At 48.1% G+C, this 21,633-nt stretch overlaps 1 protein-coding gene across 1 annotated transcript in view; it reads left to right on the top strand.

Annotated features, from left to right (window-relative positions):
• CAPN10 (calpain 10) overlaps window positions 1-21,633 on the top strand; it is a 75,355-nt gene that overhangs the window by 50,544 nt on the left and 3,178 nt on the right. The window contains exons 10-11 of the mRNA XM_086944482.1: window positions 12,618-12,805; window positions 14,064-14,109. Of these exons, the coding sequence (XP_086800608.1) occupies window positions 12,618-12,805; window positions 14,064-14,109 (234 nt within the window). The remainder of the gene's footprint in view (window positions 1-12,617; window positions 12,806-14,063; window positions 14,110-21,633) is intronic.

The raw sequence follows: 21,633 nt of genomic DNA on the forward strand, positions 1-21,633 counted from the left end.
GTGGCTTATGTAAGTCATGCGCAATGTGATTTCTATGGTTTTAATAGTAATTGCCTACTGTGTGTTTTGTTTGCGCTATTGACTTCTGATCTGGCACCTCTGAATGTGTAGGTTTATGCATTATGTGTCTTTCTTTCCATGCGCTGCACCTCTGAATGTTTAGTCATCATGTGTCTTCTTGCGCTGCACCCCTGAATGTATTTTATTGCATCATGTGCTTTGTTCTTAACACCTCTGAATGCTTTAGGCATCATGTGTTTCTCTTTATTACTCCTCTGAATGTAGGTTATTGCATCATGGGTAATGGGTTCTTTTCCTAGACCCCTAAACGCTGAGTGATACTTAGGTGGTTGTCTTTTCTACTCCTCTGAATGTAGGTTTATTGCATCATGAGTAATGTATTCTTTCTTAGACACCTAAATGCTGTGTGATACTTAGGTGGTTCTTCTTTTTTTAGTACAGGTGGTCCTAATAAGGTCCTGGTTCCTGTTACCAGTGGATACTGGTTGTGATCTTTGTGATTACCATTTTATGTTTATTATTTCTTATTCTAGAAGTACTATATCTGAATATGACAGTGGCCCATGTGGCCCTGTCTTGTGAATAATCCCATGTGAATATTGCCCGTGCCAGTCGGCACAATGTATATGTGTGATCTTATCTGATGTGTTTTTACAATACAAAAGTTATTTTTATAATAACCTTGTGTGGAGTCTCTTTTGTGGTGTGCCTAGTATGTTGTTGCTGTTGTGCGCTGGCGCAAATGCTTTACACATTGCCTCCGAGTTTAGCCTTACTGCTTGAGCCAAGCTACCAAGGGGGTGAGCAGAGGTTATCTTGGTGTGTGACTTCCTTGCCCTGACTAGAATGGTGGTTTCTGCCTGGCTTTGGCGTCAGCCTTAGCCTACCAGAAATAGCCAGTTCTAACAACATCTCTCTGTTCATCGGGGTAAACAATCTTATTCATAGGACACAGTAGGGATTTTACCCATCCTAAAGTACAGAGTGGGTCCTGCTTTTAGACTTGGAATCCATTTGTCAAATCTTGCACACAGAAGACTCTGCCGCTCCTCTGATACTGGATCTCAGTGTGACGTTTGACACCGTATCTCACAATCTGTTCAATGAGCGTTTGTGGAGATGTGGTGACGGCCATATGGCCGTATGGTGGGTTGCGTCCTTTTTACACAGACGCACTTTCCGGATGTGTCAAAAACCTTATCACTCTCAAGTGTAGGGAGTACCTTAGAGCTCCTCTGAGTCCAACCTTATTTAATATATACATGCTTCCTCTGGCCAAGAGCATTGAACATCATGGGCTCAAAGTGATCACGTATGCTGATGATACTCAGCTGATCATCACCCTCTCCGAGGATACTGCAACCACGGCTACTTCGCAAGGTCGTATCTGGAGGAGATTGCCTGGCGGATGAAGCAACATTTTTAACAGTGAATGTAGGGAAGAAAGAGGTCTTGTTCCTGGGCAAACAACCCAACATCTAGTTGACCTCTTGATGGAATGAAACTCTTGGCCCTTTACCCAGCCCCAAGCCTAAAAACGATGGCATTTGGTTTGAACAGAAGCTGTCTTCGGACAGCCAAATTACAACGTTGACTGGGAAATGCTTCAGAATCCTCAAGACCCTGTCAAAGATCCTGTATTTTCTCCCAGAATCTGCAAAGAAATCTGTGGTCCAGGGCTTAATCTTCTCGAGGCTGCACTACTGTAACATGTTGTACCTGGGGGTGTCACAGTCTCGTATGATGCGACTCAGAGTGCAACTCTTCTGCTACTCAATCTCCCGAAACACGTCTCCTTGAGATCCTCACTTGCTAAGCTACACTGGCTCCATGTGAAGCAGAGATCTCGTTCAAGGCATTGTGTTACTGCAATAAAGCTAAAGCTTTGACAAACCGTGCCCTTCAGTACATACAGTCTTTAATTCAAACCTGTACCCCTTGAAGTAGTCTCAGGTCCTCGGGGCGAGGAGCGTCTGCATCCCGAAAGTTAGAAGAGCGTGCCTTGGTGGCAGCTCTTTTTGCTTTCTAGCTTCGAAACTATGGAATTCACTGCCTCTTTCTGTCCGACAAACGCCTTTTTAGAAAAAAATGAATAATGTGGCTGTTCACATAGAATTGATCTGTTACTTTCTGCGAGTGTGTAGCACATGGGATCTGGGACAGCAGCGCTGGGACATTGCGTTCCGAAGTAGCTATGGTCTTTACAAGTTCCACTATTATTGCTATTTGAGTCCTTCACTCCGGCCATTCACCTTTATGGTAGATTTTTCATAAAAGTGCTGTGCTCTTGGAGTTCACTTTGACACTGGAGGTTTTTCTGGAATTCACCTTCTTAGCAGGTTTATTTGAATCTCACTATTCTTGGACCTCACCTTCATGTCAATAGTTGTTCTGGAGGTCAACATTCCTGAAGTTAATCTTCATGGCAGAGGTTTCTTTAAAACCATTGGTGCCTCGTGTTTGTCTTCATGTCATAAGTCTTTCTCAAGCCTTCCACTTGTCAAATTCACCTTTGCGCCAGGAAAAAAATGTGCACGTGTCCTGCACACAGATGTATTCTTTATAACCGTTTATTTGCTTTGTCACATCATCACTGACTTTGATAATTTAAAGTTTTGATTTAAGTATTTTTTAAATCGGAGGCAAATCCCTTACGACGTCTGATTAATAGAGACAAAAGCAAGAAGAGCATGTCATCAGCGAGACCAGGCCCACAAAATGGTGGACTTGTTTGAAAACAAAAAAATTCTTGCATAGTGGGCTTATATCAGTCAAAACAATTAATAACTTGACAAACAGATCCTCCTAAAGTACAGTATATCATTTCATTTTCCGATGGCTACTTCAATCTCCAGATTGCTTACCTCTTCTATATCCCAATCTCTAGACTGCATCCGTAAAACTTCTGACATATCTTTCTTTTGCCAGTAGAGGACCTTGGCTCTGTTTCGAAATTGAGTCATGGTGATGTCACTAGATCATATAGCACCATGACCTCAGCTGTTTTCTTTTTCTCTATCTTTCGACTCAGATTCCGAGCTTCTCTGCTCAGTTCTGAGGTGATTTTAGCTCTCCAAAATATTTTCTTCCAAATAGTGCATTGCCTTAGAGACATGATCTCATTACAGTACTTCGGTTTAAGCCGTGTCGCAGGTGCAATTGTCAAATGTAGATTACTGTCCAACCAAACAATTGCCTGTGGTGTCTTGGCTAAAGACATGACATCAGGGCTTGCAGATGAACTCGAAAGCAACCAAGGAGAGCAGGACCAAACTCTGAGTTCTCTGCAAAGGGAGATCATAGTGAGCAGTAGCAATCATGATCTCGCTTCAGGTTTCGCTGCAACTATCGCTGTTTGCCGTCACCTGGGGAGAAGAGGAAAAAGCATAAGAATTGTTCCCATGCTTCCAGAAGGTGGTTGAGGTCAAAGGGTAAATCCCCCAACTAAACCTTCTTCACGTGGTGTCTCTTTTCCAGAGCAGGAATTATTAGAGGAGGTTCCTCCCCAGGGCATTCCCACCGGCTCTGGGGCCACCTCCACTGCTGGTGCCATTGACAGTAGCTATACCAGGTAACCTCAGGTTTCCGTCATCTGGTGCTGACTTGATCTGGTTCACCCAGGCAATTATGGAAATCGCCAGACCCTTGCTACAGCGCAACCAGGCTCCAAGGGACCATATGGGGTTCAGCTCGGGTACTTGCCAATGGAAACTCCCTCTGCACTGAGCATCTCTGACACCTTTGGATCCTTTTCCAGTGTCATAAGATGATGTTCTGACACCCAGGGCCTCGTCTGTCCTGCTGGCCCAAAGCTGATGCCGCAGTTACTGCCTTTGTCCATATCGTCGCTATTTCATTAAGTCTTCGTGTATACAGTAGCTGGTGATACAGGCCACACATGCGGGCACTGAGGAAACCGGCCCTTCTTTCCATCCATTGCCATAGAGCCTTGTCATTAAAACTTAGTGTGCCTCCAAACTTAATTCAGAATCTTTCCCTACCCACCCACCGGATAGGGAGTCAAAGAAATTAGAAGTACACCAAAACATATTCCTGACAGGCAACCTGGTATTTCAATCCCTCAGTGCAGCTTGTCGTCTTAGCCTTTACACCCAAAACCTATGGACTATGGCAGCTATGTTAGGGCGCAGCCTCCTTGACCATCTTATAGATTATTTTGGGTTGATGGTCCAGGCATTTTATTGGAGTTAGTTTATATACCAAACACACGTTAGACAGAGCTATGTAGTCCTCCGTGGCCCTATGCCTGTTTGCACTATACAAGTTTTTCAAGCAGTGTCTAGGCCACACTTATGCACGTGCTATTTGATGGCTTCGTAGAAAAGGTAGATGCTGCATTAGAGTGCTTCAAGACTGGAATAGCTATTACCAGGTCACTGGGACAGTAATCTTCCACAAAGGACTTTCATCCATTTCAGAAGTTAAGTGAAGTTTGAGTGAGTTCCAATCTAGGCAACCCCAGCTTGCCCAAACAACACAAACGCAAGAAAAACCTTTGTGTGTCAGTACAAGGGCCAAAGGTGGCGGAACCAGACCTCCTCCTTTTCCTCCCCAGATCCACTAGAGAAGTTGCTGTAGTTTGTCCTGGAAGGTGCATGCACTACCAGTGGGAGGGCGGGTATCCTTTCGGCAAGCCTGGAAGGCCATCACATCAGATCAAATTGTAGAAAGAATGTACCCTATCCACCACCTAACCCCACCCCATATCCCTCCCCAATAGTCTCTTCAGTCAGAGGACCAGCTGCAGATGCCGTAGCTGGAGGCAGCAGCCCTGCTCTGTAAAAGGAGTGGTGGAGTTGGTGCCAGAGCTGGAAATTGAACACAAAAAACATGATGGGAGAAATGCTTGCAATAAGTCTAACTACTGGCAATCGCTAAAGGTAACATTCCAACCCATCGTTCTTTTGCCCACCATGCCAACTCAGTTTGGACCCAGTCATATGCAATTTAGTTGTGACCCTGCTCCAACAGGATCAGTTGTGCCCGATCTTCCAGGCCAGGTCCTCCCTGAACCGGAATACCAGCAACACAAGACCGGTTTTGCCCTAACTGGGGCTCTTCAGTGAGGCGTAGCTTGGTTCCATTGGCATAGTGAGCACAGGGCCTTGGAGCTAGCATTCCGCTGTTCATCACCAAAGCTAAGCCCACAGAAAGTTTTCACTCAGTGCTTGACAGAACAGGCAGTTTTAAGATGATGTACATCTTATTTTATTATGTCTGCAAGTCCCCTTTAAGGTACTTAAAAATGTAAGTGAAGGGGCGTGGCCAAGATGGCGTCGGAGTAGGACGCTTCTTCGAGCCTCTCCGACGCCAGACCAACATAGCACCGGATAGCGGGGTCCCGGGGGTGCTGCCCGGAGTTTCTTCGACGGCGGAGGCCGCAGATGTCTGGCGGAGTGCTCCGGTGCTGTCAACGGGGAGATCCGGAGCCTGTGGCGGCCGGTGCAGAGGAGCCGAGTCGCGGCCTGCGCAGCAGCGGACTTGCGTAGCTGAGGAGCCGGACCGGGAAGGGGCGACCTCCGGTCTCGGAAGACATCGCAAGTGCCTGGTGTCCGCGCATCGCGCCCAGCGGAGGCAGAGTGCAGGCTTCGTCGGCGGTACGGCTGCCACCGGTAGTGCTCGGGAGGAGGCATCAGCGGCACAGGTCAGGAAGGGTTGGGAGCCCCGGACCCGGCCGGAGTGGAGCCGGGCAGAGGCCTTGGCGGCGGAGGTCTTGGTTGGCTGGAGCCGGGCCCGGACTGGAGGGCGACCGGCCGGCGAGGGGTGATGGCTGGAGCGCTTGGCCTGCGGGAGAGCAGACCGCGGGGCAGATCGGAAGCCGGAACCCGGCCGAGACAGCTGGGTGTGACGGAGCACACGTGGACCGGGCCCGGCGGGACCGTCTTGGCTGGGAGCCCGTGGGGTCACTGTTCCCGCACTGCGGGCCGCAGGGTGTGCTAGACCGGATGGGGTGAGAGCAGACCCTGCAGTGGCTGTAGAGCGGGTCGCTGCCTGTGCTGACCTGTCCTGGGGGCGGGCCTGCCCTAGACTTTGCTACCGAACTGGCCTACGGCTCCCGGGGGACTTTGTTGGCTACCCTGCTCTCTGGAACCGGACATTGGCACCTATGAGGCGGTGGATTGGCACAGGGGAGGTACAGAGGCTGGGTTGAGTGAGCTGGGCGCTGCCGCTGCTGGGGAGAGGGGCACGACCGCCGGTTGCGCCTGTGGCGCCATTTTGGAGGGGCCTTCTTCGTGGAGCTCGGCGGCCCGGTCCTGCTTGCCCCTGGAATTGGCTGATGGTGGTGGCCCTGGCCTGAGGCACTCGAGCACACCCTGCGAGCTGGACACTGACTTTGTGGGGGAACCCTACCGGCCCTTCTGTGCACCTGGGTGGAGTGCGGTCCTTGGGTGCTCGCTGCGCGGACCGACCCATGGTCGCAGTGGGCGGATGAGGCCGAGGCCTTGCTGACGGGACGCACCGGAGAGGAAAGTCGCCTGCCTGAGAACTGTCCCCTGGCTGGGGCCACTCGGAACTGGTGAAGAGTGAGCTGCGGCCTCTCACGGCCATGTCCAATTCACAGCGCAGGGGGGGGGAAACGCTGAAGGATGGGACCTCCAAGTCATCGCAGCAGCCGGCATCGCCGGGGGCCAGTGGTTCCTCAAAACAATCAGACGATGAAGCGCCAGCGACTAAAGCATTCATGACGGAGCTCTTCGCCTCTATTAAAGATGACATCTCCGAACTCCGCTCGCAGTTGGCCTCGGACCTCCGAGAGGTGCGGAGGGACGTGGATGGGATTGGTGAGAGGGTGGCGACGCTAGAGGACCACGACCTAAGCATGGCGAATGATGTACACCAGCTCCAACAGGACATCCTACGCCTCACGGAGCAGAATTTGGATCTGCAGACCCACGCAGAAGACTTGGAGAACCGCTCCAGGAGAAATAACATTCGTATCAAGGCGGTGCCGTGGGACGGTGAGGCGGGGGACCTGCGTGGGTACGTTCAGGCTTTGTTTCTCCAGATCCTGGAGGATGAAGAAATACGGGACGTTCAGATGGACAGAGTGCATAGAGTGGGGCTACCCAGGAGGGGCGGTGGCCCGCCACCAGATATCCTTGTCTGTGTGCATGACTTTCAGGTGAAGGAGAGGATCTTAAGGAAGGCTAGGACCATCAACTCGATGCAGTTTAGAGGCCACCACCCGCAGCTGTATCAGGACCTGGCGGCGACAACCTTGCAGAAGCGGAGGGACTTTAGGCCGGTGACCGCCTTCCTCCGTGAGCGCGGGGTCTCCTACTCCTGGGGCCACCCCTTCCGGATTATATTTCGCTGGGAGAATAGGCTGAGGCAGATCAATTCCCTGCAGGTCGCGAAGGATCTCCTGGGCATCGAGGAACCGGACCCATCTCAGGGAGCGCGCAGCTCACCATTCCGGAGGCGGCGTCGCTCTTCTTCCTGGCAGAGAGTGGGCCCATCCCCGGAGCGGCGGCGACCAGATCCCACGACTAGTGAGCAGGAGAGGGGAGCAGCAGTGGCATCGGTGGCCTCCGCCACCATGACAGATTCCCAGACGAGTTCTGGAGCAGCGTGACCCCGGCCTCATTGAATGGCGTCGGAGGGGCTCTTGGCCAGAGGGCTCCGGGGTATAATGGTACTTTTGGAGAAGACACCCCGGTCCTTGGCCCTGGGGGTCACCAGGTTGACACCCCCGCCCCGACTCCAGGCCAGCAGGGGACTTCCGAACCGTGACCCGCTGGAACTGAGGACTACGAGGTTCAGGTTCAGTGCCTTGAGTTGCATTCTGTTGTTCTTTGTTCTTAGGGAGGGGGGGGGAACGTTGGGGGGGTTGGGCGATGAGGGGGGTCTTGGGGGGTGTTGGCAGGGGGGGGAGGGGTTGGGGGGGGGGTCCATGGTGGTGATGAGTGTGGCGTGTGGGGTGTTTGGTCAAGGGGTGATTTGGTAGGGCGGGGGTGGGGGGTGGGGATTTGCGATGCCAGTTAGCATAGGGACATGGAACGTGAAAGGGCTTAACTCGCCGCAGAAGCGACAAAAAGTGTGGAAGTATCTGGTGGACCATCAACTGGATGTGGTGGGCCTTCAGGAGACTCATCTGGCTCGGAAAGATGAATTGCGCCTTAAGCATAGGGCTTACCCAATCATTTACAGGGCCTCTGCATCCACAAAACACCGAGGGGTGGCACTCCTCTTCCGCGCGGCGCTACACTTCCAGCCAGTTGAGGTGCGGACTGACAGGGATGGCAGGTGGCTAATGGTGAAGGGGATGGTTCAGGGCCGCATGTGTACCTTTGTTGTGCTGTATCTTCCTAATGCAGGCCAGAATAAATTCCTACAGGCATTATTGCAGAAGGTGGGGGACTTTGCTGAGGGGAGCCTATTTCTTCTGGGTGATTTTAATTTGGTGTGGGATAAGGATGTGGATAGCTCTAGGGCACACAGGGCAGATGCGGGGGTGTTCTCGGCTACAACACAGAGGGTGGTGGGGGAACTGGGACTTGATGATGGCTGGCGATTCTATCACCCCACTTCCCGGGATTACACGTTCTTCTCACATGTGCATCAGTCCTACTCCCGATTAGATTATGTTTTCATCAGTCAGGCGCTTAAGGGGGATGTCCAAGATGCTGCCATTCTCCCGCTTTCGGTATCCGACCACAGTTTACTGGTGCTCACCCTCCGTTGGTCGCCGTCTGGTGACGGGCAGCGGAAGTGGTACTTCCCTGCCTCGGTGGTCAGAGATGATGCTTCCAACCGGGCGCTACGGGAGGCCTTTAGGTAGTTTATTGCCCTCAACCCCACATCGGATACGTCAGTAGCCAATACTTGGGACGCCCTTAAGGCATCTGTAAGGGGTACCTGTCTAGCACTTAATGCCAAGCTTAACAAGTTGCGGAGGAAAGAACGGGAGGAATTGGAGGCTGAACTGTCTAGACTAGAGCGGGAGCACAAGCTTAATCCATCCAGGGCGACCTTGCGACCACTGACGGCGGTTCGGGGGAAATTGAGAGCCCATTATAATAACAGAGCCGAACTCACGATGCTGCGATTGGGGCGACACTCCTACTCCTCTGGGAATAAAGTGGGGAGACACCTGGCACGTCAGCTGCGGGAGAGGAGGGAGTGGGAATATATCGGAGGAATGAAGGATGATACGGGCGTGCTACAGCATAGGGACGGAGTGAAGGCGAACATCTTTGGCCGCTTTTATGCGGACCTGTACGCAGGGGACGATCTCGACGCGGAAGCACAGAGGGAGTATTTGCAGCAGCTGCCACTCCCCCAGGTGTCGAAGGAGTGGAATGAGCTGCTGGAGGCCCCGATCACCAGGGAAGAGGTCATTGAGGTCATCAATAACCTGAAGTTGCACAAGGCGCCTGGTCCGGATGGCTACACGGCCATCTTCTACAAGTCGTATGCTTCCGAACTCTGCGACTTTCTGGTGGCCCTGTTTAATGACATGGCCTCTTCTGGCTCGGCAGCTGGGACGCTGGCGGAGGCGGTGATCACAGTCTTGCCCAAGCCGGGGAAGGACCCTGCCCAGTGTGCTTCCTATCGCCCCATAGCGCTCCTAAACTTAGATTCTAAGTTGTATTCAGCGATCCTGGCACGTAGATTGCAGGACCTGATGCCGGCGATTATTCACCCGGACCAGTCCGGTTTTATTGAAGGGCGCCAAACCCATGATAACACGCGGAGGGTGGTGCATCTCATTGAAAAAGCCGACAGGTTTCGGATCCCGGCGGTCCTTGTGGGGCTGGATGCCGAAAAGGCCTTCGATCGCGTGGATTGGGGCTTCCTATTCGCCACTATGTCGGCGTTAGGATTCACGGACAGATTTATCAATATGGTGAAGGCCAATTATGGCAATCCCAGGTCGCGAGTGATGGTGAACGGACACAAATCGGCGTCCTTCCCTCACTCTAGGGGTACCAGGCAGGGCTGTCCTCTTTCGCCCCTACTGTTTGCGCTTAGCATCGAACCTTTGGCGCAGGCAGTTCGGATGTGTGAGGGGATTCGGGGCATCCCGTTTACAGGAGAGCAACAAAAAATCACGCTCTTCGCGGATGACATTCTGTTCTCGGTGGTAGACCCGGAGCGTTCCTTACCCTGCATTAGGGAGGCTCTGCTGCAGTTTGAAGCGGTGGCCGGCTTTAAGGTTAACTATGGTAAGTCCTACGTACTGAACCTCACCCTGTCGCAGGCGGAGGTGGAAAGGGCTCGTCCGCTGACGCCCCTGGCTTGGGCCGTCAATTCGATAGTCTACTTGGGGGTCCATCTGACCCCGACGGTGGGCAAATTGTTTTCGGCCAACTTCCCCCCGCTCTTGGCTAAAACACGGGTAGAATTGGATAGGTGGAAACCTAAATTTCTGTCCTGGCTGGGGAGAATCCACTCAGTGAAGATGGTTCTCCTTCCTAAGTTTCTGTACTTGTTTCAGGCGCTGCCCATACCACTGGACAGCGACTTTTTTCGGCGCCTCAAGACGCAAATAATGCGGTTTATATGGCAAGGGGGACGGGCTCGTCTCTCTTTTGCGGTTTTGCGACGACCGAGGACGGAAGGAGGAGTGGGCCTCCCAGACCTGCAACTCTATTATAAAGCGGCTCAATTGAGGGTGTTGGTGGAGTGGTCGCAGCAAACATCTGAAAAGCGCTGGCTCCATATGGACCGGAGCGTAGCTGGCAGGTCGGTATGGGACCTAGCGTGGAAGCCTAAGAGGGACAGACCTCTCAACGCGTATATCAGCACTCCGACGGGTACTACGCTGAAGGTGTGGGACACGCTCGCCTCGGACGACCGCTGGACGACCTTCCCCTCTCCCTTTACGCCCATCCATTTTAATCCTGCCTTTGCTCCGGCGCTCCAAGATGGAGCCTTTGACGCCTGGAGGGAGGGGGGTTGCAGGGCACTGACACACCTGTTTCATGGGCAAGACCCCCTCTCCTTTGCCAACTGCATGAGGGACTATGGGGTTTCACAGACTGAGCGATTTCGCCACTTCCAGATGCTCCACTGGGCCACATCGCCTGGGGTGCGTGACGCGGCTACGAGACCCCCCTCGCCAATTTTTATCCCGGACGGCCACCATGAAGGGGACTATCTCTTTTTTATACCGCCTCCTGCTCCAATCTGCTGTAGCCCCGAGGCCGTGGTATATGGGACAATGGGAAGATATGGTGGGGAGAGAAATCTCCGATGCCGAATGGACGGCATTGTGGAGGGATGTCACTACATTTAACCACTCCATGCAGTTGCGGGAGGCACACCTTAAGACCCTTACGCTTTGGTATCTTTGCCCAGCTAGACTCCATCGCATATACCCGGCTACGTCCGACAGGTGTTGGAGGGGTTGTGGACTCCTGGGTGACTTTCGCCACATCTGGTGGGACTGCCCAGTGATTCGGCCCTATTGGGAGGAAATCCTCTCGCATATCAGGGACATTCTGAGCTATCCCATTGAGGATTCCATCGCCTCTGTCTTGTTAGGCCTGCGGGATCCCAACTTGAACTATCAAACTAGGGCGGATAAGAGAATCTTGTGGCTCTGCTTGGGAGCTGCCAAACTTACTTTGGCTGCTGCTTGGAAGCAGAGAGGTGCCCCCGCAATCTCTTTGTGGCACGCTCGACTGTGGAGATATCTGAGTTTAGAGAGAATGGCTGACATCTATTTGGGTAACTTCAAGAACTTTCGTTATCAATGGGGTCCCCTGGTGGAGTTTCTTTCTAAAGGGTTGCCCTCGGCCGTCTGCCCGGCCTCTATTCGGTCACTTCATCTCTTTCAAGTCTAGTGTGAATGTCGGCGGACCAGCTGGAGTGTTTGTTGGATCACCACCATGGGGGAGGGAGGGGGTTGTGGGGAGGGGGGGGGGGGGTTTGGTTCCTTCTGTTTCGGACTCGGGGGCCCCTGAGGAGCGCATTGCTGGGCCGGTTGCCCGCATTCTGAATGGGCGCATGACCCTTCGGAGGTTTTACGCTGTGCTCTCATGCTCTCCTTATGGAACATTGAAGACTTTTTTTTTTGTTATACATCTGCTGAGCCAGCACCTATCGCTCTGGACTTGTAGTACAATTGTCAGTATATGCTGTATGCTCTATTGCTTCTTATTGCGCCCCGTGTGCGGGGGAACTGATGGCGCCTTGGGGGCTCTAGTCCTGTTTGTTTTCATGTGTAACTCAAAAAATAAAATAAAAATTTTACAAAAAAAAAAATGTAAGTGAATACTGGTGTAACCTATCGTAAAACTAAAACTTCAGCAAACTGCATAAATGTAGTAGTTGCCTTTTTTTTATCTTTTTCGGAAAGATTGGTGTGGATTAACTTAAGGGGCCCAAAGTTGTAACTCTTTAAAAAGTGTACCTCATCAAAAAGTGAATGAAATCTTTGCTAGGGAGTTGCTGTTGCTGCACCAGCTTTGCAACCTTTAGCTAGCTTACTCCACTACAAAATTACCCACTGTTTTAGCCTTTTGAAGCTATGCTATTCTCTCTGGTACATTTACTGGAAACATCTTCAAGGAAGCGGTTCAAGAGATGTTGGTCGTTCATTCTCATATTGGTTTTACCATCTGCAGGAAGATAGTAGGAATCCTTGTGTCTCATCTCATCAGGAGCCAGTGGCGAGCTGCGTGCCTCATCGCTATGATCAAGAAGTGACCTTCCAGTGCACATTGGGCCCCGGGAAGTACCAAGTAGTGCCGTCCACTTACCATCCCAACCAGGAGGCAAACTTCACTCTTACTTTGGCAACTAAACTAGAAAGGTAAGAAAGGAACTTGTTCGTCAGATGTAGACTGCAAATCAAATTATGAATGCTGAAAAATGAGTGTTGCAGTGTGTGATGGAACAAATTACGTTGATAGTGGGTATGTATTGCAGATAGAGTATACTCATTATGCCATAATGAGAACAAGGATAACACTAGGCCCAAAGAAAAACTGTTTATTTTTAAACTGTACAGGCATGAGCCACTCATCAAATGTTCAGCAAATAGAGCACATTGTTATATGAGGAAGAGAGGATGTGCCCTAATGGCTAGGGCAGTCAACCTCGAAGCTAGGGAACCAGGTTTGAGTCTCGGCAGGGATGCTCAACATCCTGTGATTCCAGGCAAATCACTTAACTGCCCTGTGCCTAACAAAAATGTATGTGTCCGTCTGTAACGTAACTGGTGCACATGTAAAGCGCTTGGATACCTTCGGGTCTAGTTCGCGCTCTATAAAAACAAAAAAGAAGAATTGCACTTTGGGTGTGGAGGGAAAACAGAATGAAATATGTTCATCCGGATTCGCTCTATAAATGAATGGGCGCATTCATAAAGTTCACAGAACAGGGCACAGCTTTTTCAGAGTGTCCCAAGTGAATTATTGTTATTATTATTATTGATTATTCAAGTGCAAAGTAGATCAGATCTGAACTTCAAGAAGTCTGGGAAGGTTTTTAAGTGGACAATGAATTATTATATTGAAATCGTGATTTTCCTCATCTCGCATGTGAGATAACCAGTTGATACAAGCTCTGTATAGGGAAATAATACAGCTTTGAGAAAAAACCTTGGATGATGTATTCTAATTTGTCTGTGTATTATTTTAGGGAGAGGAAAAGCAACCAATTGAAATAAATAAATGCCAAAGGCCATATTATGTCGTGCTTCAACATTTGCAACAACATATATGTAGGGTATGCGCTGAGGAGTAAGTGTCCATAATATAGAGCACAGATGTATGGTTTTCCCTCTAATGTATGTTGGCTATGTGGGCTGAGGGACATATCTAAGAGCAGGTGAAGAGTTTGAAATGGGGGTAATATAAAGATATTTTTAGATAAACATGGTACTACAGAGAGAATGCTATTGACGCACTATATGTTTACTTAGCGTGGCATCTGATGTTCTTAAAGGTTTCAATTTTGTAGGAACGGTTTATTTTGCACAGGAAGAGGCCCAGGAATCAAGGCCACTCAATAAAGCAAAACTGTACACCCCTTACTAAGAAAATAATTGGTCTTTTTTTATCTCCTAGGAAACCTAGGCAATGCAGAGAGACCCTGGGCCAAATCTTACAAGAGGTAGGTGTTCCTGTGTGATCAGTATCCTCTTTCAATCATTAATCTGCTGCGATGCCTGCCTTCTGCCATCCACATCGAACGATTGAGTCTGAACGCTATGTACCCTTTCTGATTACCTTAATACATTTCATATGTGAGCTCTTCCTAGAAATCCATCCTGGCCACAGCTTGGTAATGCGATTCCTGCCATGTAACCTGAACAACAGGTACTGTCTTTATTGATCTTAGATATGGCCCTGTACTGCCAGATCATTTTTACACACTACGTGAAACTAATGTGATCCTGTTCCTTCTAAAATAGTTAATTGCAAAATACCAACTTCTGCTTTTTCTGTGTACACAAAATAGCTGCTACTCATCATTATCATCATCAATAAACTTTACTGGATTATATCTCAGATATTCATAAAAGTACAACCAGTAAAACAGTTAGAACTCATCATGCATATCAATGAATCTTTATTGGCATTGCAGCATCAGGCGATACATTTTAAGGTAGGCTACCTCCAAGCACACCACATTTTCATTTAAAAACTGCCGGCTAATTTCATCTGGGATTGCTTTAATTTATAAGCTTAGTTCAAAACTCTTAGAGTACAAAACATAAAATCTGCAGAATTAAGTAAAGTGCAATAATATATGTTTGAAGCATTATCGCTAGGGCAATCGGCAATATTGTCTGTTGAATATTATCCCAGAGGGAAACCCTACAAAAAAGCCTATTGTGCTGATCAAAACCTAAATAATAAGGCAGACTCTCAGTGGCCAATATTGCGAAAGAGGTAAGTCTCGGTGAAAAAGAGTGGTCTTACGCTCTAAGTACTGCCTAATGCTAGGTTTACTGAATTCAGTATGATCACAGTCAGACCGTCTCAAAGCTGTAAAGGTATTCTTGGCCCAACATTGATCCTTTTTGCAAATGATAATAGGATTGTAAAATAAAAAACCCCTCCTACGTAATAAAATGCTAGTCTGCTTTACATTAACCAGCCAGTGGATGTAGGGCCAATGACTGCATTTAAAACAGTCTCAAATTACCTTATTATTTAAACTAGCACTTTGTTTGACTATATAGATATCCATAGCAACAAGAGGGCTAACTTGAGTCCTGGATATGCAAAAGACCCAACTCTTCGTGACATATGTAGTTGGAGCTGTAGTGGGGGGGGGGCGGTCGCGAAGAGGGATAAAATGTAGACGCCAGCAAAAACGTTTTTCCTCAGTTTGTCGTGCCAATGGTATTGAAGTAATCCCAAATTATAGCGCCATAAGTGGCGATGAGGAGACATTCTTTTTTTATAAATGCTAAGAAAAGGTGTTAATGAGTGCTCACCCAGTGAGGGCAATAAATCCTCTACAGATTTGAATTTTTTTTATCTTCCTGTAACATTGTTAGCGTGCCAACGCTGATTACTGTTAAAAATCACTCCCAAATAGGGAAAACTTGAGAACTTTATTAACTAGAAAGGAATACATATTGGTTGTATACCGCATAATGTTATCTTTGATTTTTAATAATATATATCCTAGTCCAAATTGGTCATGGCAGATACCGGTTTGGCAAGGCTAATGAGGGTACCTTCCAACAGAACAGCTTCATCCGCTTATATCTACGCTGACTGAGGAATTTATGGTTTTTGCATTCAAACCCTGCCTCACTAATCTAGTTTTCGAGTTACTGATATAATATGAACAAAGGCTGGGCCAAGATACATTCTTGGCATACCCTACGTTCTAGACTAAAAGAGTTGGTACTTTCTCCAATGATTTCGAATTTGACTCTTGTAGCCGGATCACTGTGAAGGACAGAGAGCAAATGGGTCCATCCCCACAGAAAGGAGCACCAGCCAAAGTTTTCACCAGTAACCGGGTCAAAAGCACTTGAAAGGTCCATGAAGGCCAGGTACAATGGGGAGCACCTCGCTGTGGTATATCTACTAATGAACAGATGAAGATTCAGACACTTCTCCAATTGTACCAAGCCGTCACTGACGCATATTGACAAGTGCTCCAGATATGTCCTTTGACCCACAGCTTAATCCTTTTAAAGCTAATTCTACCTTGCGCGTTAACAGTGGAATGGATTAATGAAATGGGTGGGTAACATTGTGGCTCAGTATGATTGCTTTTATTGAAAATAGGAACTAGTATGGATTTAGACAAGGAGCACGTGTAAGTTTGTGTAGTTAAAATTGTTAAAGGCGTTTGTGAGCAAAGGAGCCCATAGGTTGATAATACATAAGAGGGTATCAATAGGGATGCAATCCAGTCCAGGGGTCTTGTTGGGTGGGCATTCAAGGAGCGCCAACACAACCTTGTCAAGTTCTACCTTGAGTATATGCAGGAGCCAGATGCCGTCTGTGAGATACCGCATTAGCTGCTATTAACCAGTAGAAAATAGAGGAAACAGGTTTAACCTTCTGCTCAGCTGGTACATGAGAGCAGAAACTGTTCAGATGAGTTTGAGTATTTCTGATCGAGTTAACTTTTTTCCCCAAAAACATTGAGATTATTCGATTTGATGGCAAGAACTAACTGGTGACAATCGTTCTTGTTTAACTCCTTGCACCTGGTGCAAAGGGCTGATATACTCAGAACGAAGAATGACAATTATCCCCTGATTTCCAAAACCGAGCATGCCTTAATCCCCTATTGGCTATGGAACAGGCAGCATGGACCCATCTTTGGGAGGACTGCTTACTGGGAATTTACTGTTCCCATTAGGAGTCTTTTAGTAGCATTACATAATTCTACAAAAGCAGACAAAACAGCACCGCACTCAAACCAACACGAAATTGAAATACAAAAATTACCGAATTCCAGCTTAATCAAAAACTTTAAAAAAGGCAGAAGCGTGTGACAATGTCCAAGAAATGTGTAGATTATTTTTTTTCATTGCAAACTGTTAAAAACCTAGGAATGCTAGGGATGGCAGCAAAACTGCTACTCGTGATGGTTGCTACTCAAAATGGATGATATTCAAAATAGTTACGACTCAAATCAGAATCAAGAATCTAAATAACATCTTTATAACCGGAAGAAACCCACCCAGCGAGGGTCCCATCCTTCTATCTGCTCCTCCTAGTTGCAGGATGCTGTATAATTAATATGTTAGTGAATTAAAGTTACTTATTTTAACATTTTTGTTTTTATTTACTTAAATATTATTTCATGAATGAAATACATTAAAATGTAATGAAATATGTTGCAGCTAAATTTGAAACCACTCTCTGTGGCCTTGACAAACTTGTTTACGTCTTAACAGACCAAGATAATTGAATGTATACCAGCTAACACCTCCCTTGTTTTTTTTGGCAGAGTTTTATATAGCGCGAACTTGATCCAAATTAGGTATCGGAGCGCTTTACATAGCACAAGTTACGTTAGATGAGGACACCCATTTATTTTTGTTAGGCACGGGAAAATCACCTGATTTGCCCAGATCACAGGTTGTTCAGCATCATTGCCGAGACTCGAACCCAGTTCCCCAGATTCGAGGTTGACCGCCCTAGCCGGTAGGCCAACTCCTCTCCCCTTGTAGCTGTGTTCTCGCCTTCACCTAGCAGTTCACTTGTGCTGCAAGATCTTTACCCTAGTGATGGTATGGTGGTGCTCTTGTATGATGAAAGCATGATAGGCTTAGAACCCTAGGAATTAACCTGTGGCAAACTGGATTGCATTGACTGATTCTGCACAAAAGCCTATTTGTCACAAATGCTAGTGCTTTGCAGATTTTTAGGCACATAACACAAATTACTACTTGCAATTTAAAGAGTCAGTCCATCTCTAGTATGGAGTGTTTCTGTATCCTACCAAGATGCTGAATGCCTTTCCATCCAGATGTCTGTTGTTAGTATGACTGTTACCGGTGTTGTGAGTAGTATACAGGGTATACTACTGTTGTGGTTCCTGGAGCTGTTTTCTAAATCTTGTCACTGGAGTTCCAAGCTGAATATCCTTTAACTTCCCTTTCAGCATTCCAGTCCACACCCAGTCACCAGCATACTTCTGCCACTCTCTTCCATGATGACCTTGGCGTGCAAAATCTACAGTTCTTATTGTTGTGCATTGAGTGAGATCATTTTGTCAGCTTATTGACTATTTGATTAAAACTGACTTGAATTGCTTCAAAGTGGGAGTGGCTTGGAAGGAAGTGCTCCAGTTGGCTCAGGGTTGTGGCACACTGGTGTGCCTGGTATCTTTCCTCTCTGTTTCCAAATCACACAGATTGTGTTCTTCATCTGCCCAGGGATCTTTGGCTGTTGTACTATTGCTGAGGATCTGGCAGGGCACACTGTTGTCCCCAAGTAACTTCGGAACCAGCATCACACTCACACTGAGCCTACCAGTTCGCAGAGGGTTACTCTCCGCATGGGTGGATTTTTCCCATGGGTCTGTCTACTACATTTGGCTTCTAAATGCTCCATTTGTCTATGATAAGTTTGAACCCCTTTCAAGGCAAAATATGGCCCATGTGTCAGTAAGCTATCCTTCTATAAGATGCAGGCTTTGCTAAAATTATAGTTTTTGAAAACAAAATCTGGCAGACTGTAACCCACACTCCCCCCTATCTGTGAGAGCTATGTCTTGGGCAATTCCCAGGCCATTAAGACTACAGGATTATGTATAGATAGGTTCTAAAACCCTATCCCCACATGGATGAATACACACTTAATACACGCTATAAATTTTGCAAAGCTTTAATAACTAATGCCCTAGTGTAGTGCAGATAATATGGATATATGTTATCAAAATAAACTGAACGGTTAATCAGTAGTTGAATGCAAGATGTTAGCGAGAAAAAATTGCAACATATTTGATGGAATTCGTCATAATCTATATTGAAAATCCCTCCCCATGTGTATAGTTCTAAATTAATCCTACTCTGTATCAGAGCGTTTTTTAGGTCGAGCCTAGGCTGTGCTTCAGCTCTGTCTTCGAGGCTTGTTATTTATTTATTTATGGATTTGTAACGTGCATGGCTGCCTCAGCGACGAGGCATCCCAGCGCAACCAGAAACTAGGGACAAGAGCATGAGAGACCAACCTAGTGATTAAACATTAAACATAGGGAAAAGCCAGGTCTTTATGGCCTTACGAAACACCAGAAGGTTAGGAATAACTCAATATGAGCCGGGAGCGAGTTCCAAAGTTTTGCCGCCAAAAAGCGTAAAGAGCGTCCCCCGGCCCTCGCTCTCCAGACTTGAGGGGGGCAAACAAGCGCAAGGTCGGCAGATCTCAGCGAACGTCCAGACACATAGGGCATCAACAAACGAGATAGCCCTGATGGGGTCTGATGCGTCAGGATCTTGTGTGAAATGCACAGCACCTTCAACTGAATGCGCTTTTCGACGGGCAGCCAGTGAATTTTGGGGAGCACCTGCGCCACCGAGCATGATCTAGGGAGTGCCACCAAAAGCCGCGCCGCCGCATTCTGAACACTCTGCAGGCGCTCAATAGTGGCTTTATTAGCACCCAGGTATAGAGAATTGCCATAGCCTAACCTAGAAAGAATGGACGCCTGAACAATAGTCTGGCGAACTTTAGGAGGGAAAAAAAAGCAGGAGTCTCAAGCCTCGCAAAAGCCCGAAGCAGACGGCAGCAACGGCTTTTGTTTGTTTCTCAAACTTCAGTCCGTTATCAAACCACATGCCCAAGTTCTTCACCGCCTCCTTGGGGAGAGGGGCAGGTTTGAGGCGGACCGGCCATTACTGCTCGGACCATAGCTCCCGGTCCTTGCCGAACAGCAAGATCTCAGATTTACTGGCATTTAACTGTAAACAGTTGGCCGCCATCCAGTCGGAGATAGCCAGGAGATCCTCCTTGAACTTGTCCAAATTGGCACAGCAATTTTTCGAGAAGGCAATTACCAATTGGGTGTCGTCGGCATATGATACCAGGGACAACCCCCTGCCTTTTGCCACCTCCGCTAGGGGTCTCACATAAAGATTGAACAAAAGTGGGCTGAAGATGGAGCCCTGTGGTACCCCCTGGTGCAGGGCAAACTCCTGGGAATGGAAAGGTGGTACTGAAACCTGGAAGGACCATTCCTCTAGGAAAGGCCGGATCCAGTCCAAGGCCCCATCCCTAATCCCGACTTCCAGAAGGCGTTCAAGAAGAATCTCATGGGACACCGTATCAAAAGCGGCACTTAGGTCCAACAGGACCAAGGCCGCCGAGTATCCCACATCCAACCTACTCCGAATGGATTCCGACACTGCCAGTAGCGCCGACTCAGTACTATGCCGTGGTCGAAAACCATGCTGTGAAGGATCAAAAATGTTGTGCTGCTCATTGAATTAAGATCAAATGGAATTCACATGCGCTTCCACCAGCATAGCCAAAAAAGGCAGCTGGGAAATAGGGTGATAATTACCGGGTTCTTCCGGATCCAGAGAAGGTTTTTGTTTATCAAAGGGATGACTTTGGGGTGCTTCCATGCCCTAGGTACAGAGGCTGACCTCTGTACCTAGGGCTTAGTGGCACTTAGTGAGCTTACAGCCTGCTCATCACTTTTTATCTGTGAGTTTGATTCTCCTTTAAAAAGGCTTGATTGCTAGTGGTTAGTCTTGCTTCTTATCCCTTCTTGTTTTTATCAGTGTCCTCCCACAGAGCAGCGCCAATCTACTGGTATCTTTCCACTTTGGTGCATATCTGTTTGTGTCTGGGACTATTGAACAAGTTACTTACCTTTTGGTAACGATATATATCTGTAAGAGATATATATTACTTATAGAGCCCTTACCTTAGAATTACTCCAAGGCGTCAGACTGGATCAGTAGAATATTTTTCTCAGCAGTACCACCCCTGCACGTCGGTAGTTGGTGTCAGCGTCATGATCACTGGGCTGATGTGGCGGTATCTACTTAGACGCCAACCCTGATTGCTGATGTCAGTTCTTTTCACAACATTCCACGCCAGAAGCGCAGAGCCATGCAAGACACTGACCACTGGTGCACAAAACCAGGGCCCTGAAAGGGAGTCACTTACTATAGAAGTCAGTTCGCAGAACGGGGAGGATGGGTGTGGCGGTAAGGAAACAACATTGAAAGTCTTGGTGGCCCAATACATTAGACGGCTGCAGCCATACATAATCTTCCTACCGGAAACTCATCTACAGAAGAACTGTTGATTTCTGGGGAAAGGGGCCATACACCACACTGGCACATGCCAGCTATACCAACGGCTCTAAGGGAGTGGCTATACTGAATAAAAAGAACCCCTCCCCCTGCTCTCAGGTAGTGAAGCAGTGGATAGACCCTTATAGCAGGTATGAGTGAAAGGGTGTTTGGGACGAACTGATGTCACTCTGATTAGCTTATATAAACCGGTTCCGTGATGCTAGTTTCCGGTCCAGGGAGGACTTTGCCTGTCAGTTCGGTCTGGACTGTTCCCCTGGGGCACAGGGTCAAGACTGATTTTCATATGGCTGGTTCCGAACTGGGGTGACGTAGTGGGCAAAAGAACAATGGATTTAACCCAGATCTTTTGACTGGGGGAGAATGTTTGCATTGTCAGCATTCCG

The sequence above is a fragment of the Lissotriton vulgaris genome, chromosome 11, assembly GCF_964263255.1.
Source record: "Lissotriton vulgaris chromosome 11, aLisVul1.2, whole genome shotgun sequence".
NCBI lineage: Eukaryota > Metazoa > Chordata > Amphibia > Caudata > Salamandridae > Lissotriton > Lissotriton vulgaris.